Source organism: Myotis myotis, unplaced genomic scaffold (genome assembly GCF_014108235.1).
Source record: "Myotis myotis isolate mMyoMyo1 unplaced genomic scaffold, mMyoMyo1.p scaffold_m19_p_18, whole genome shotgun sequence".
In the NCBI taxonomy this organism is placed as follows: Eukaryota; Metazoa; Chordata; class Mammalia; order Chiroptera; family Vespertilionidae; genus Myotis; species Myotis myotis.
In genome coordinates this window covers 38,722,941-38,738,412 of record NW_023416322.1, presented here as the reverse complement: position 1 = coordinate 38,738,412, position 15,472 = coordinate 38,722,941, and the positions used below count along the sequence as shown (strand labels likewise).

Below are 15,472 nucleotides of genomic sequence, written 5' to 3'. Positions count from 1 at the left end.
CTTTACTCCCTGGAATGGAGATAAGAAACGCCCTAACCTTTGTAATAGAGATTGATAGGATTGAATCAACTGGTATAAATACAGATGTAACAAGACAGCAAGTCTCAGAACTTAGAATACAGAGCTTAGAACACAGAACTAAGAAGACAGAACCTACACAGAACCTACAGACAGAAGAACTTCGCTGGAGAGAACATGGCAAAAGATCCTGGACAGAAACTGGCCACAGAACCTAGAGACAGAACCTAGCGAGAGAACATGGCAAAAGATCCTGGACTGAACCTGACTACAGAAATTGGCAGGAGAACCTGACTAGAACCTGGTGACTGAACCTGACTGGAGAACCTGGACAGAACCTGGCTGGATATCCTAACCAGAACTTCGCTGGAAATCCAGACCAGAACTTGGCTGGAGATCCTGGCTAGGCTGCTGATCAACTGAACACTGTCTCCGTGTCCTTTCTTCTTCGCCGACTCCGTCTACGCCTTTGGGAACCCCTGGACCTGCTGGGGCTGGACCCCGGCACCTCAGCCCCTGGCCACTGTCCCCTTCACGGCGCTCTGCCAACGCCCCCAGCTACAACCCACAAAGGAAGCGCTCACGTACTCTATCAGGTCGGGGAGGGCTTTGTAGATGTCCTCATCGCTGACGCTCTCTTCTGTTGGGAAGGGCCTGGGGCAGGGAGGGAGAGAAAAACAGGTGAGCAAGCGGCATCCAGCGGGGCATGGCCTCTCATGAACCGTGTCAGCCCGCCTGCCGCCAGCGCGGGCCGGTCAGTCACCGCGTCTGAGACAGTGCCTGGCATTCCTCCCAGCGTGGCTGGGTCTGGGGGTCCCCGGGGAGACCAAGCACCTGCTACCCCAGCGCATCAGCAGCAGGTGTGCTGGTCACCCAGTCCTCGGAGCAGCTGGGGACAGGCTGCTGTGCTTAGTGGATTCCCCACCAGCCACAACTCTGCAGGCTCACCTCCTGGCAGAGGGCAGGCCTGCCTTCAACACCAGCTCTTCTCACTTGCGGATGCTGATGTGACTGACAAATGACTGAGTAGCAATCACCCTTAACAAATAGCTGGGTGGCAATCATTCTTGACAAACAACTAGGTGACAATCACTCTTGACAAATAACTGGGTGACAACCTAATAATGAAAATTATTAGAAGGCAAGAATACTGCGCCCTGTATATATGATTATTGACTCTGATATATTTTTCCACTTAGACTTATTAGTTAAGGTGTTCAAGTTGTGTGTGTTTTTCAATTATTGGGTAAATGAGTCAATCGGACCTCAGGGAGAATAGGATGTTTTCTCTGCTCCCTGTTCAAAGGAAATCACTGTCATTGATCCCCTATTCCTAGCCATGAGCATCCTTTGTGCCTCATGCTTCTGTGACACATTTGATAACATGCACATAATGCTCTAAATCCATGTCTAACAAAGTCACAGAAATCAGACTACAGAGGCAACGTGTTACTTTTTTTTTACATGCCACCAGCATGTGTGTTTGCCTTGATGAATCACATATATAGAAATGTTGAAGGGAGTTTTAAAAAAAGAACCATATCAATGATAGTCACCAGTAGAACGAGAACCATGTTTGGCCAACGGGTCTCATTCAGCTCTGCGAATATGTTTTTAGTTGCTCAGTAAGTGTCAAACGTGTGTTGGCACTTACCTACCAGGCAGCCTGCATGAGTGAGAAGCAGTCCTCGCATGCAACATGCTTTGCAAACAGTGACTACTGAATAAGCCATCGTTACACTGAACATGGGCCGCGGAGAAACACGCTTACCTGATTCCTGTGGCCAACGCGATGGGTGTTCGGGAGAGTCGCGATAGCGTTTCTATCACCTGAGAACAGAGGGTCGTGTTCATTGAAAGTGTATTTCAGGAAAGATAAGTTCTTTTCACAAAATAGTAGTTTAGCAATGGCAGCAGACACGTGAATCTGCAGGCGCCAAAGAGGTGCAGAATGGAAGAGCTGGGAGTGGCAGTATAACACCTTCGGTTTAATTTTGTCCCTTTCTGGAAGTGACCCCACTTCAAATGCTCAATAGCCACACACACAGAAAACTTCCCCATCGTCACAGAAAGTTCCGCCGGTCAGCCTGCTGGGCAGCAATGTGACGGAGCATGTGGGCTCTGGGGCCAGACCCCACAGTTCAAATCCTGGCTTTACCACTTATTAGTCACATAACCGTGGACAAATGACTTAATTTCTCCGGGCTGCAGTTTCTTTTCATCAGGATATGGCATACAATAATAGATTATTATAGTCATTAGATTACTGTAAGGATTACAAAGATAACACATGCAAAATATTTCAATGGTAGCCATTCTTGAAAATCTCCAACTTGAAGAAAATCACCTTATTCTAATTCTGTGTGTTTCAGGAAAAGGAGTTGCTTGTATGTACCCCTGCTCATCTACCTGTTTCAAGGTCCCTTAAGAAGACGTACCCAGCCATGGCTGTAGCATTAGTAGCTAGTAATTTCCTGTTTGACACTGGTTTCAGCAGTATCACCGCGCAATCAAAAGGAAACTAGTATTGCTATGCATTTTACTATGCTATTATTGGGGAGAATTTCTATGAGAATGACCATACATCCACAAGATGCATTTTCTGTTCCTTTTGCTACCAATAACCAGAACTGTTCACAACCTGTCCCCCTCTCCCACTGCAAAACTTGAGTTTGACGTTTCCATACAACTGTCCACCAGAGGGAGCCAGACAACAGCACTCCATCACTTTCCTCCTGCCGCGAATGTGTTTATAAAGTACAAGCGTTTCTGAAAGTCAGCAAGCTGCACCCAGCATTTCCCACTATTTGGTGATATAAAAATAAAGACACAGATTCGGAGGAGAGGAGCATGGCAAGAGACTATGCAGCATGCCTTAGAGAGCACCTCCCAGGACCCTCTCTCGGTTCCGGGCCCATCTGATTATACACGGAGCACCCCCCTCCCCCTGCCCCCCCCCCCCCTGCCCCCCACCTCCCCCTCCCCGTCCCCGTTAGCTCCAAGTGTAGCCAAAGCAAACAGGGACTCTTCAGTCCTAGTCGTGTCTGCAGAACAGCATGTCTGCTGTGAAGGCAGCGTGGCCCCTGTACAGACAAGTACCAGACCCTCAGGCCCCTGCCGCTGGAAACGCCGACTCCAGAATATTGACGAATATTGACGGAACAAAACAGCGCCAAAGGCAGGAAAGACGAGGCCATTTTCCCTGAAATGTATTCACTTCTAAAAGGCTGCCTCAGGATAAGATGAAACTGTGACCATTAACTCCAGAAAAGGGGGTAACTAGTCAGAACATGTTCAAGGTAATAATAGTCCAACAGCCAACTACTAAGCCCACATCACCATGCGCTTTCTTTACCTCCGGCTACACCTTGTTTGTTAAAACGGTGGCATCTGTAAAGAAGTGACAAAGACTCCAGGGAACATGAATAGGAGTCAGTGTGGGGGGCAGGAGGGGAGGTGGGCAGGAGGGGAGGTGGGCAGGAGGGGAGGTGGGCAGGGCTGCTCTGGGCTCCAGAAAGGGGGTGAGACCCCAGAACCTGGGAAGGATCGTGGAGAACGGCTAAGGAGGAAGACGGCAGGGTCCAAGCTGCATTCTGAGAAGATCACTCGGCAAACTGGAGGCCAGGCACTCAGGCAGGAGGACGTGGGGTGCAGACAAGGCACCAGGAGACGCGCTAGGGGTGTTCGCCATCGTCCAGGTGAGAAACAGGAAGTCTGAGCTGAGCCGCAGCAGTACAACTGAGAGGCGACAAGTGGCTGACGCCCTGGGGAGGGAAGGACCAGGACAACCAGGGGTGGGGGGTGGGGGTGGGGGTGAGGGTGGGCTGTTAAAGCCGGGGGCGGCCAGCTGCCCTGCCACCACCGCCACCGGAGAGCGGGGGGTGCCCCTAGCAGGATGCTCTCCGCCTCTCGGGGCCCCTCCACGTGCTGACCAGGTCCACCCTGAACTCGCCAGGCCGGGCCCTCCTCCAGGGCCTTCTCTGACCGTCTCCCACCTCCAATCGGGTTCTTGGGTCCCCATGGGACTCTGGACATAACGCTGCCCTAGCACCTTTATTCGCTGCTTCAACTATTTCAAATGGACTCCTGCTGATTTTGTCAAAATGAAATAACACGGTAACACATAAGAGTCAATCCCCCCTACACACGCCTCTTCCACCTGCTGCCCACAGGGAGCCAGAGCTCAGAATCAGGTGTGACCTTTGCAAATTTTTTTTCTTTTTCTTTACAATTATTATTTTAGGTAAATGTGTTCCTATTATACAGATTTTTCCACAACATGCTTTTGTCAGTTAACAATTTATCACAGCCCTGGCCGGGTCGCTCAGTAGGTCAGAGCATCATCCCATACACCAAGGTTATGGGTTCGATCCCAGGTCAGGGCACATACAAGAATCAACCAATGAGTGCATAAGTAAGTAGAACAAATCAATGTTTCTCTCTCCCTCTCTCTCTCTCTAAAATCAATAAACTTAACAACAAAAAGACAGTTGTGTCAATACACATAGATCTACTTTGTTGATTTTAATGTTGTATAACATTTAATGTATGTAACACAACGATTCAACCATTCTCCTACCATCGATGTGTGGTTGCACTTATGCATTCATTGGTTGATTCTTGTATGTGCCCTGACTGGGAATCGAGCCCACCACCTTTAATGCCATCACCATCACCACCATCATCATCATCAGTAAAGTAACAAAATTGAGATTTGATACTTCCTATTCTCACACCCCCCATCTACCAGGAAAGACCCAGGTAGTGGGCAGAAACCCACACCGAGTACTGCCGAGTGCACCCGCAGCCCGGGGAGAGCAAGGCCGGCTGTCCCCTCAGCTGGGGACAGAGCCGGAGGCTCCAGCGGCTTCTTAGAAGCGGTGACCTTGGCTGCATACGCAAGGGCCATGGGGAACTTCCCGGATCTTCGTGGGTCTGCATGTCTGTCTGTCCGCAGACGCCTGATGGGCCGGAACGCCAGCCTCTGGCCCCCTCCAGGCCCCAGCCCCACCGGCTCCGGCGCCGTGAGGACACTGCGGACTTCCTGGCACTGCTCGGTCTGAGCAGCCTCAGAGTGGCCGTTTCCGGAGTAATATTTTCCAACTTCGTTTACAGTGGACAGTGTTCAAGCTCTCGGAGATGAGGTCACTAAGCAAAGTTTTTCTAAACCAAACAGTCGTGCCCTTGTCTCAGGCATTTCTCTCCACAGCACCGAGGGCTCGCTGTGTCTGCCTTCCCGCCCCTGCCCTCCGCCTCTGAAGACCCCACAGGGCATCCCCCTGCCCACCTGCCTTCCCACCCCTGCCCTCCGCCTCTGAAGACCCCACAGGGCATCTCCCCTGCCCACCTGCATTCCCGCCCCTGCCCTCCGCCTCTGAAGACCCCACAGGGTATCTCCCCTGCCCACCTGCCTTCCCGCCCCTGCCCTCCTACCTTCCCGCCCCTGCCCTCCGCCTCTGAAGACCCCACAGGGCATCTCCCCTGCCCACCTGCTCCTCACATCCCCACGGTCTCCCTCTGCCTCGCCTGGCTACCCGCTGGGGGACTTCCCCTACACACCCAGGTCTAAGTCCTCCCAACTCACCCTTGGAACCTCAGATCCCACTCCTCCCGCCCACCCTCCGCTCTGCCTCAGTCCACACCCTCTGTCTCCTGCCTCAGTCCACACCCTCTGTCTCCTGCCTCAGTCCACACCCTCTGTCTCCTGCCTCAGTCCACACCCTCTGTCTCCTGCCTCAGCTGCTGAATTGACTCCAGCTCGTCACCGTGTCGCAGAAGGACCGGCCAGAGGGTGAGATCCAGGCGTCAGTTAGAAAAGTGCTTCTGTTCGGGGCAGGGGGGCAGGGAGGGGGGAGGAGGGGAGGCAAAAGGCAGCCCTGGGACAATAGCCGACCCAGAACTCTGAGGAGCCTCCGACGTCCTTGTGAGCGGGTGTCGCCCACCAGGGCTGCTGCCTGAACCTGTGTCCGGAGGACCCACCAGGGCGGGGCTGGCCCAGAAGCAGCCGGGCCTTTTGACTCTGCCTTGAAGAAGCACTGAGTGGAACTCAACTTCAGAGAAATGTTTCTTTAAAAGCAGCAGAAGGTGCGCTGGCCGGTTTGGCTCAGTGGAGACAGTGTCAGCCCCAGGACTGGAGAATCCTGGGTCCGATTCCAGTCAAGGCACATGCCTTGGCTGCAGGTTCCCTGGCCCTCGTCGGGGTGCATTCAGGAGGCAACTAACCGATGTCTCTCACATCGACGTCTCTCTCTGCCTCTCCCTCTCCCTTCTACTCTCTCTAAAAACCAATGGAAAAATATCCTCGGACCATTATAAACTGATGAACAAAAACAGATACAGAGGCAGAGCAGCATCGAACAGACTGTCAAACTACAGCGGGAAGGCAGGGGAGGGTGGGGGCGGGAGTAAGAGATCAACAGGACTTGTCTGCATGCATGTAAGCATAACCAATGGACGCAACACACTGGGGGGGAGGGGAGGCCGGGGGAAAGTCAAGGGAGGGAAAAAAGGAGACATATGTACTACTCTTTGTAATACTTTCAGCAATAAAACAAAGTTAAAAAAATAAAGAAAACTATCCTTGGGTGAGGATAGATAAATAAATAAATAAAAATAAAAGCAACAGAAGGTGCTCATTGGGCTTTCCCTTTCCTCTCTGTAGTGAGCGGGGCAAAGGATGGCGGGCCGGGGTCCGGGAGCAGCGGGAACAGCGCTGAGCCCGGGCTCTGCTGTTCCCCTAAAGCAGCATGCACGTCCCCAAATCAGGAGCCAGCGCCGGACTTGAATCACGTACAGACGTGCAGCGCTCCCACAATCGCAATCGGGCAAGACATCATCTTATCACACCCTTGAACGATGCTGACTGATCTCAGAATCCACGGGCTTGTTTAGAAAAAGGCTTTCAACATACATATTTAATCAGGTCTCCAAACAGAGATCTGTTCCCCGCTGTGCTGGGCGGCTTGGCTGACACCGGCGTTCCCAAAGCCGTGATGCGAAACCGTGCATCTTCGGTAGAACATGGGCCGCGTGTGGGATGAGGAACGTTAATGCTGAGACAGTGCTCGCGGCCCAGGGCCGTCAGGGAGCAGGGGAATCATGGGGAGGCATGACGAGAACACGGCAGGCCTACGAAAGTGCTTTTATGAAAAGTGATTAGAAAAAAAAAAAAAAGACAAAAGCAGTGAATGTGCATAAAATAGCAAACTTCCAAACAGCCACGTCCTCTCCAAACGGCTTCTCCAGCGCTAAACATTCTTTTCTTGCAGTCTGATATTTTTGTTGGCATGTGATTTTTTCATGACTACGAGGTGGGGAAAGGAAGTGATACTCAGTGTAAAAACTAAGAAAGAGTCTGTCCTTTTAATTCGGCTGGAGGTCACTTCTGGCCCCTGCTCTCCCGCCTCCCAGTGAGCACACATCATGACGCAAACCCCCAGGAATGACCGCCTGCCCCCACGAGTCACCCTCCATTTCAAAACACTATACGCAGGCCAGGAGAGGCCCTAGATCTGGTCCCGACTCACTTTTTTTTTTTTTCAATATAACATGGTGTTTAGGGCTATACTTTCAAGGTCACAGTACTCCACTGAGCTAGCACTACATTAACACCCTAGTGTTGAGCTTCTCCCCAGCTTCTCACAATGACAATGATGAGAATTACTTTTGTATCTAAATATCTGCCCACGTGGGAGTGCGGAGCAGGCTCTGGGGAGGGTGGAGATGGGGTGGGGAACACAATGAGCCAAGTTGAACAAAATGGAAAATCTGATCCTCGACTTCATATGGAAATTAAGGGGCTCACCAGCCACACAATGTTTAAAAAAAAGAAGAACAAATTTGGAGGACACACAGTCCTGATTTCAAAACTTACTGCAAAATTACAGTAATCAAAACTGGTAAAGGCATCAGAATAAACATACACCCACTGGGATATCATTCAGAGCCCAGAAATAAACCTTTAAAGACCTAACTAATTTTCAATAAGGATGCCAAGGCATTCCACAGGGAAGGAGTAAGCTCGTCAATAAATGGTGCTGGGATACCTCACACCATATACAAAAAATGAACTCAAAATGGATCAAGGACCTCAACAGAAGAGCTAAGACCAAGAAGACGACATGTGGGTAAGTCATTTCCTGGGATTTGGCATTGAGCTCTGACACAAAAGCACACAAGCAGAAAAGAAAGAATAAATTGGACTTTATCAAATGACACTGTAAGGACAGCCAAAAGGAAACCTATGAGATGGGAGAAAATATTTGCAAATTATGTATTTAATAAGGGTCTACTCTCCAGAATATATAAAGAACTCTTACAACTCAACAAGAAGATAAACTACCCAATTAAAAATGGGCAAAGGCACTTGAATAGGGACTTCTCCCAAGAAGATGCACAAATGGCCACTGAGCACAGGGAAAGATGACCATTAGTCATCAGGGAAATAAATGCCAATCAGAACTGCAATGAGACGCTTCACACCCATTAGGATGGCTATCATTCCTGCAAAAGGTGAGGATGCAGAGGAATTGGTGAGGATGCAGAGAAATTGGGAGGATGTAGAGAAACTGGAACCCCTGTATGTTGCTACTGGTATGTAAACGGGGCAGCTGCTGTGGAAAGAAAGCAGTTTGGCAGTTCCTCAAAAAGGTAAACAGAATTACCATAAGACCCAGCAATTTCACTGCTAAGTATGTACCAAAAGAACTGAAAACAGGTCCTCAAATACCTGTACACACGTGTTCGTAGCTGAACTAAAGGCTGAGAGGTGAAAACAACCCAATCTCCATCAACAAATAAATGAATAAACAAACAAATAAATACGTATTCGCCCATGTGTCTATTTATTTCCTGATGGTAAGGTCCTAACAGTGAAGTTTCTGGGCCAAAGGGCAAGAATATCTTAAAGGTCCCGTGGATACCGCGAAACTGTAGGGACTCCTTTTGTGCACCAGCAGCGTCCCTACAAATCAGCTGTCCCCGCGGCTGAGGCTGAGCCGACCCTCCCAGGAGGGGGCGCTGTTGCATTAGCAGCTTGTGCCTGTGATCCTTCCGCGTGTCCGGGGCGGGCGGCTTTCTCCCCCTCAAAGCAATGCCTGCAGTCCCTTCCCCAGCACTGCCTCTGTCAGCTCAGCAGTGTGTTGGGGTTACTGTGCTCGGGCACAACCCAAGCCTCTGGGAAACCGACCTACTTAACTCCCCGTGAGAAGAGCACGAGTGGATCAGACAGTGAACACGTGCAGCACGGGAGAGCCCACTTCCAGGGAGAAGGGAGGGTGCTGTGTCAGCCCGGGGTGTCCGACCCTCCTCCCCCCAGGACCCTCCACATGGCATCTGGACTCGGGGTTCCCATTGCACCTCTAACTTACAGTCACATCAAATCACATTGGATCAGCTTGTGCAACACAGGACCCCACCCTAAATATTACGAAAAACAAAGAAACCTTATAAACCAAGGACCTTATCAACTAGGGAAAGAATCCAGAACAATACATTCAAAATGCACTGAAAATGAAGGGAAAATATTTAAACAACATGCCAAAGCAATGACAGCAAACTCAGCCCACAGCGGCACTAGCGTACACAATCAATCAAGATTACAGCCCATTGTTACAGGCCAAGTCCCGTTTTATCACACGCCTTAGAACACCGAACCTGACTCACATGCTTCTTTCCCAAATGACCCAAACGTTATGAAAGTGAGCATCACAGCAATAATTTATAAAATCCCTTGTTGTTTTTGTACATGACAGTGAGGAAAATTACTTGCGATATTTTTTAATATGCTTTGATTGATTTCAGAGAGAGGAAGGGAGAGGGAGAGAGAGAGAGAGAAATATCAATGATGGCACGTCCCCTACTGGGGATCGAGCCCACAACCTGAGCCTGTGTTCTGACCGGGGAAACGACCTCCTGGTTCATGGGTCAGCACTCAACCACTGAGCCACACCAGCCGGGCACTTGAGAAATTTGTAACAGTCAAGCTATAGCATAATTTATTGGTACTAGAAAATGACATGATATAGTAAAAACAACACATTTTCAATTATGAAATGTTGTTAGTTGATAGATGTATAAAGACCTTATTTTCTGTAATAGTCTCTCCCCTTTAACAAACATTTGGCCACACAAAGAAATCCTCCCCACTACACGTCCAGCGGCTAAATACCCTCACACCAAGCCACACAGACACGCTCGTCACTAATAGCTGTCCCAGTGCCACAAGCAGAGAAGGGCACCTGGGGCCAGGGTGGTGGCAGCAGGAGAGGCAGGGGCCCTGGTCTGCCTCAGGCAGGTCTGGGCAACAGGGAACAGTGGCCACAGCGAGGCCCCTGGGGTGGAGAAGACAAGACACGAAGCTGGCCGAGCTGGTCAGGGCCGGATTATGAGGAGCCTGCCAGGCCGTGTGAAGGAGGTAAGAGCTTTCCCTGCAGCGGGAGGAGCCACCGGACGCACAGGAAGAGCAGAGGAGAGGCCGGATCAGAGAGGAGACAAAAGCAACGGAGGAGGCAGGTCAGCAATGACCACAGCCATGGCCCGAAGAGCAGGAGAGGACGCCCTTCACGGGCAGAGGTTGAGGAGGGCGGAGGAGAATGCTCTCAAGTGGTGGGCAGAGCCCAAGAGGGCAGTGGCCACAGGCGGGACAGAATCTCTCGGAGCCACTATAAGTCTGTAGTTATGCTCGGGCCAAAAACTACAGAAGGGAGAGAAATGAAGGGGGAAAAGGGGAGATGCATGTATTAGTGAATGGCTTTCAAAGGGGAAAAATGCAATTTACTGCTCCAAGCTCGCTCTCTGGACTCAAGTCCACACTCTCATCAGACATCTGGAGATTTCAGAGCCCGGATTCCCAAGGGCCACCCCTACAAGCTCTGTGCGCCGCTCACGCGGAGGCAATTAATTCAGAAAGGATCAAAGGCCCACACTTGTCACTAAATGGCACAGAGGGACTCTTGACCTGAGCAAGGGCTGTGACCAGGTTGCCACCTGGGTCAAGTTCAGGGGCATGAGGGGGCGGGGCAGGCTGATCCCTCCTCAGAGGGGTTCTGAATGGGTGATGAGTCAGTAGATTAGGGACACACCCAAAGGCAAGTCTCCCAGAGGAAAGACTATCCGTCCCTGTTTAATCTCAGTCTCCGCGGGCTCGACACCAATCAATGAGGATCCATCCAGAAGGAGGACGTATTCTCCTCAATTAGCCTCAGTGGACATGCACCCCCAGCATCTCTGACCATAAATGCTGGTCCCGCTTTCAGCAATAACCACTCAGTACCCACAGACTCAAGTGTATTTGCTTCCTCGGAAGAAAGACTAGATAAACAAAATATGATATATTCTATATTGGTATTAGCTAAAATAGTGAAAAGAATGAACTAGAACTGCAGGGTATCCCAAAAAATGGATACACACGGACGGTAACAGCTGATGGCTCACTTTTGAAAATGAAATGTATTTTAGTAAACACTGCCTTTATAATTATGCAAAGTGTGTGTATCCATTTTGGGGGGGGACACCATATATATATAAAGAGATTCATCTCAAAAACATTTTTTTTAAAAATAAGCTAAACTGTGTCACTTTTTCAAATAATAGATGTATTTAAAAGACACAAACAGTATCAATGACATTTATGAATACAATAATCTATATATATAAAAGCCAAGCGACTGGAACAATGGAAGGACCAGTCGCTATGAGGCACACTGCAGCGGCCAACTGGCCTGATTGGGGGCGGGGTCGACTGGCCAACCTCCTGCGTCCCCTCCTCCCTACTGGCCGGGCCTGACCTGACCCCACCCGTGCACGAATTCGTACATCACGCCTCTAGTGAGTCATAAAAGCACAAAACAATCACACAGGTGAAAGCTAAGGATATTCCCATGAAGCCTGATCTCCAGGCAGCTGTTGTCCATCTCCCTCTTGATCCCTCTTACCATTTCATTCTCATCATTGGGGCAAAAAAATAAAAAGGAGTTTATTCTATAGGCCTCCGCTCAAGTGCCTGACTTCCCCAAGGAGTTTGATTCTTTTAGTCAAAATATATATGGAGTTTTTGTTCGACTAGATTTTATGACACCAGAAATGCTAGAAAGAAATTACCTATTACTGAGTAGATATTTTTTTTTTTCTGTTTGTTATCTTAAATACTAGAGGCCCAATGCATGAAATTCATGCAAGAGTAGGCCTTAGCAGCTGCGGCCGCTGCCTTGATCCCAAGACTGCAGGCCCGGCTTCGTCCGGAAGGACATTCGACTGGTCTAATTAGCATATTACCCTTTTATTATTATAGATTAGTGATCAGTGTTTTCCACTCAAGTGTGAGGAGGAAAGTAGGCTACGAAATTTTCTGAACCTTTGACGCAGGGATGGAGTTGAAATAGCAAAACATATTTCATCAAAGAAACCAAATAGTTTGTCTTTAACAACTTCACTTTCTCCTTCAAAATGTATTACTAGCAACTTCTTACAAATAGGGACTATTTTTTCTCTTGGTAGCACACAGATTGAATATACGTCCACAAATGTTCAGCTCTGGGGAGAGAGAGAATAAAAATGATGGGTAGCATGGAAGCTTTAGCTGCATACAAACATCTTTTATACCAAACAAAAAAAGAAAATGATACGAAACAAATCTAACTAAGTGCTTATCTCTGAACTTTAGCAATGAGTGTGTGGATGCCTCATACTGTACTTGTCAGAATAATAGAAATATATCACTTCTAAGTTTTCAGTGGAAAAAGAGAGGGTGGGGGAATTTGCTACAAAGCTCTCTGAGGGCCTGTGAGAATAGCTGCGCTGTCCGGCACTTCCTCCTCAGACTGTATCAGAGAGTGTGATGACTGCAGGATTAAACTCTATGACAACAGTTTGAACAACAATGCCTGGTCCTCTCCTCACGTCTGGGGTTGCCAGACAAAAATAGCTGACCCTCATGTTTCTGATGACCAATTCTTGAAAATCTTTCCAGTCCAATACACTTAGAAAACAGTGAGGGGCAAGTGTTCATTACTACCTGTCAGCAGAGAGGACACAAGGCCAACTGCCTGACGACCTCGATGCCTGGAAGGCAGGGAGGAAACGCCACCATCTGGGGAAGTCATGTTGAGAGTTGCCTCTCTGGCTCGTGAAGCTGTCTCTGGGGAAAGCCTATATAATAAAAGGCTAATATGCAAATCAACCGAACGGCGGAATGACTGGTTGTTATGACGCGCACTGAGCACCAGGGGGCAGACGCTCAATGCAGGAGCTGCGCCCTGGTGGTCAGTGCGCTCCCACAGGGGGAGCACCGCTCAGCCAGAAGCCCTGAGCCAGGCTCACAAATTAGTTGTGATCAAATCGCCCTTCTTTTGCTTGACCACAGATACTCAACAGTGGTCCAGAGAGCTCTGACCAGCCACTCAGATTTACACGAGAGGTCCCTGGCTTAGGTTTTCTAAGGGATTACCCAATCTTTCTACACCAGTATTGGGGCTTTAAATCTGGGTCGACTCGTTGTGTGACACTGTCCAAGTCAAACCAAAGCCCCTTACCCATCTGCATAGCCTGAATGCGATCCCCTCGCCTACCTGCATTCTGTTAACAGGCCATGTGAAAACACACAGTCACTATCACTACTGAGCCCTAAAGGGTTAGAATCAGTTCTGAACATAAAGTCGAGGAGTGAGGGTTATTTATACCAACTCAGCTCTACCTCAAGCATCAAGTACGCCATTAACGACTAACAGCACTTTTGTTTCTCGGTGGGCATTTCCTTTACATAAACCACAGTCTTGTACAGTATTTCCTGTGAAAGAACCACATCTTTTTTTGTCCTCAAAGTGGAGGCATCTGGCAGCTGAAGTCGCAAGTAACCTACCAAAATTAGTTCCACTTACTTCAGCCCAACACATCCACCCAAGACCTCGACTGCACATAGGAACACAAAACTAAACATTTTAAACCTTGATTTTCAAGTCTTAAAAAAACATCTTTATAATGCCAATGTATGGCTTACATTTTTTTGTAATATAATTAAGGAATGTATTGAATGTCAAAATAGATTACAGGCTTTCTCTGTATTTTGATAGGTGAATGTAATGAATACAAGTTTAATATAATCTTTGGCAGTGGTGTGTGTACAGCACTGTATTATGAACAAGGATCTAGGTGAACTAAGAGTTAAGAATTTCACCTCCTGTGTGCTCATAAGGTCCAGCCGGGAAATCTGCTCCCTGTGGGCCTAGCTCTCCCTGGGCATCAGTGGCCATTATTTTGGGCTCTGGGATCTGTATCTCTCACTCAGAATGAGGGGCCTTCCCCATGGCCCTTTCGAATGAGCTTGCAGCCTCTCCGGCTGGAGGTCTGCTATTCACACACCATGCACATGTTTTATTTCATTGAAAGAACTAAGATTTAAGTAAAACTTAGATGGACGCAGTCTATGTGAATGTAGCAAAACTACCTGTCACTCCTTCACGGAAGATCACGGCCTCCATCCGGGAGCACTTCCTATTGGGCCAGGGATGGGGCTTCAGGATGAATGTCACTCAAGGCCAAGGACATCACTAGATGACAGGAAGGTACAACAGGAGAAACCAGCCAGCCCTCACGTCCAAAGTAAACACCGGGCACATTAGAAGCAGGCTCCTGTCGGCTTCTAATTTTATTATGCCAGGTCATTTTTTTAAATATATTTTTATTTATTTCGGAGAGGAAGGGAGAGGGAGAGAGAAATAGAAACATCAATGATGAGAATCATTGAATAGCTGCCTCCTGCACGCCCCCTATTGGGGATCGAGCCCACAACCCGGGCATGTCCCTTTGACCGGAATCGATTTTGGGATCCTTCAGTCCGCAGGCTAACACTCTATCCATTAAGCAAAACCGGCTAGGGCTATCTATACCAGGTCATTTTTAAGGTAGCTGAGATAACTGTGCAAATAAATTTTAAAATATATGCAAAAATACTAGTTTCTAGCATCAACCAGAAAATAGCTAACCAGATAATTTGTAATAGATTTAAAGAGAGAGAGAGAAAGAAAAAGGAAGAAAAACTGTACCCAAATATCAAGAGTGGGGAGGTGTCTGAGTACCAAAATGACAAAGGCAAAGAATATCTAGAAAAAGTTAAAAGAGGAGCTTTCTCCCATAAGTGAGATGGTAAAAAAAACACCTCGAATTTAAGAGAAGCAATAACTGATTAGAGGCTTCAGGGGACTCCTAGATTTTATCTTCATCTTCAAACCTCTCAGTTCATTATTTTTGAGTGGGTTACATTGAGTATTAAATGTTCTTTCATCTAATAATATGGACTCTGGGGCTTCCATTCCTTTTAGCTTTAACAGTCAGTGGACTTGATACGCAGGGTGGAGAAGTCGGACAACCACAGGAACCTGGGAGTTGCTCCAGCCCAAGACGGAGAAACTGTTTTGTGAATAAGATCAAATTAAATAAACACTCGGTTAAGGGCTCTTGG

At 48.4% G+C, this 15,472-nt stretch overlaps 1 protein-coding gene across 5 annotated transcripts in view; it reads right to left on the bottom strand.

Moving 5' to 3' along the window:
• VAV3 (vav guanine nucleotide exchange factor 3) overlaps positions 1-15,472 on the bottom strand; it is a 167,160-nt gene that overhangs the window by 113,652 nt on the left and 38,036 nt on the right. For all 5 annotated transcript variants that reach the window (XR_004973176.1, XM_036342275.1, XM_036342276.1 and 2 more), the window contains exons 3-4: positions 1,790-1,848; positions 607-672 (exon numbers count right to left, since the gene is read on the bottom strand). Coding sequence is in view for 4 of the 5 variants with exons in the window: in XM_036342275.1 (XP_036198168.1) it covers positions 607-672; positions 1,790-1,848 (125 nt within the window). In the remaining variant the exon portion in view is untranslated. The remainder of the gene's footprint in view (positions 1-606; positions 673-1,789; positions 1,849-15,472) is intronic.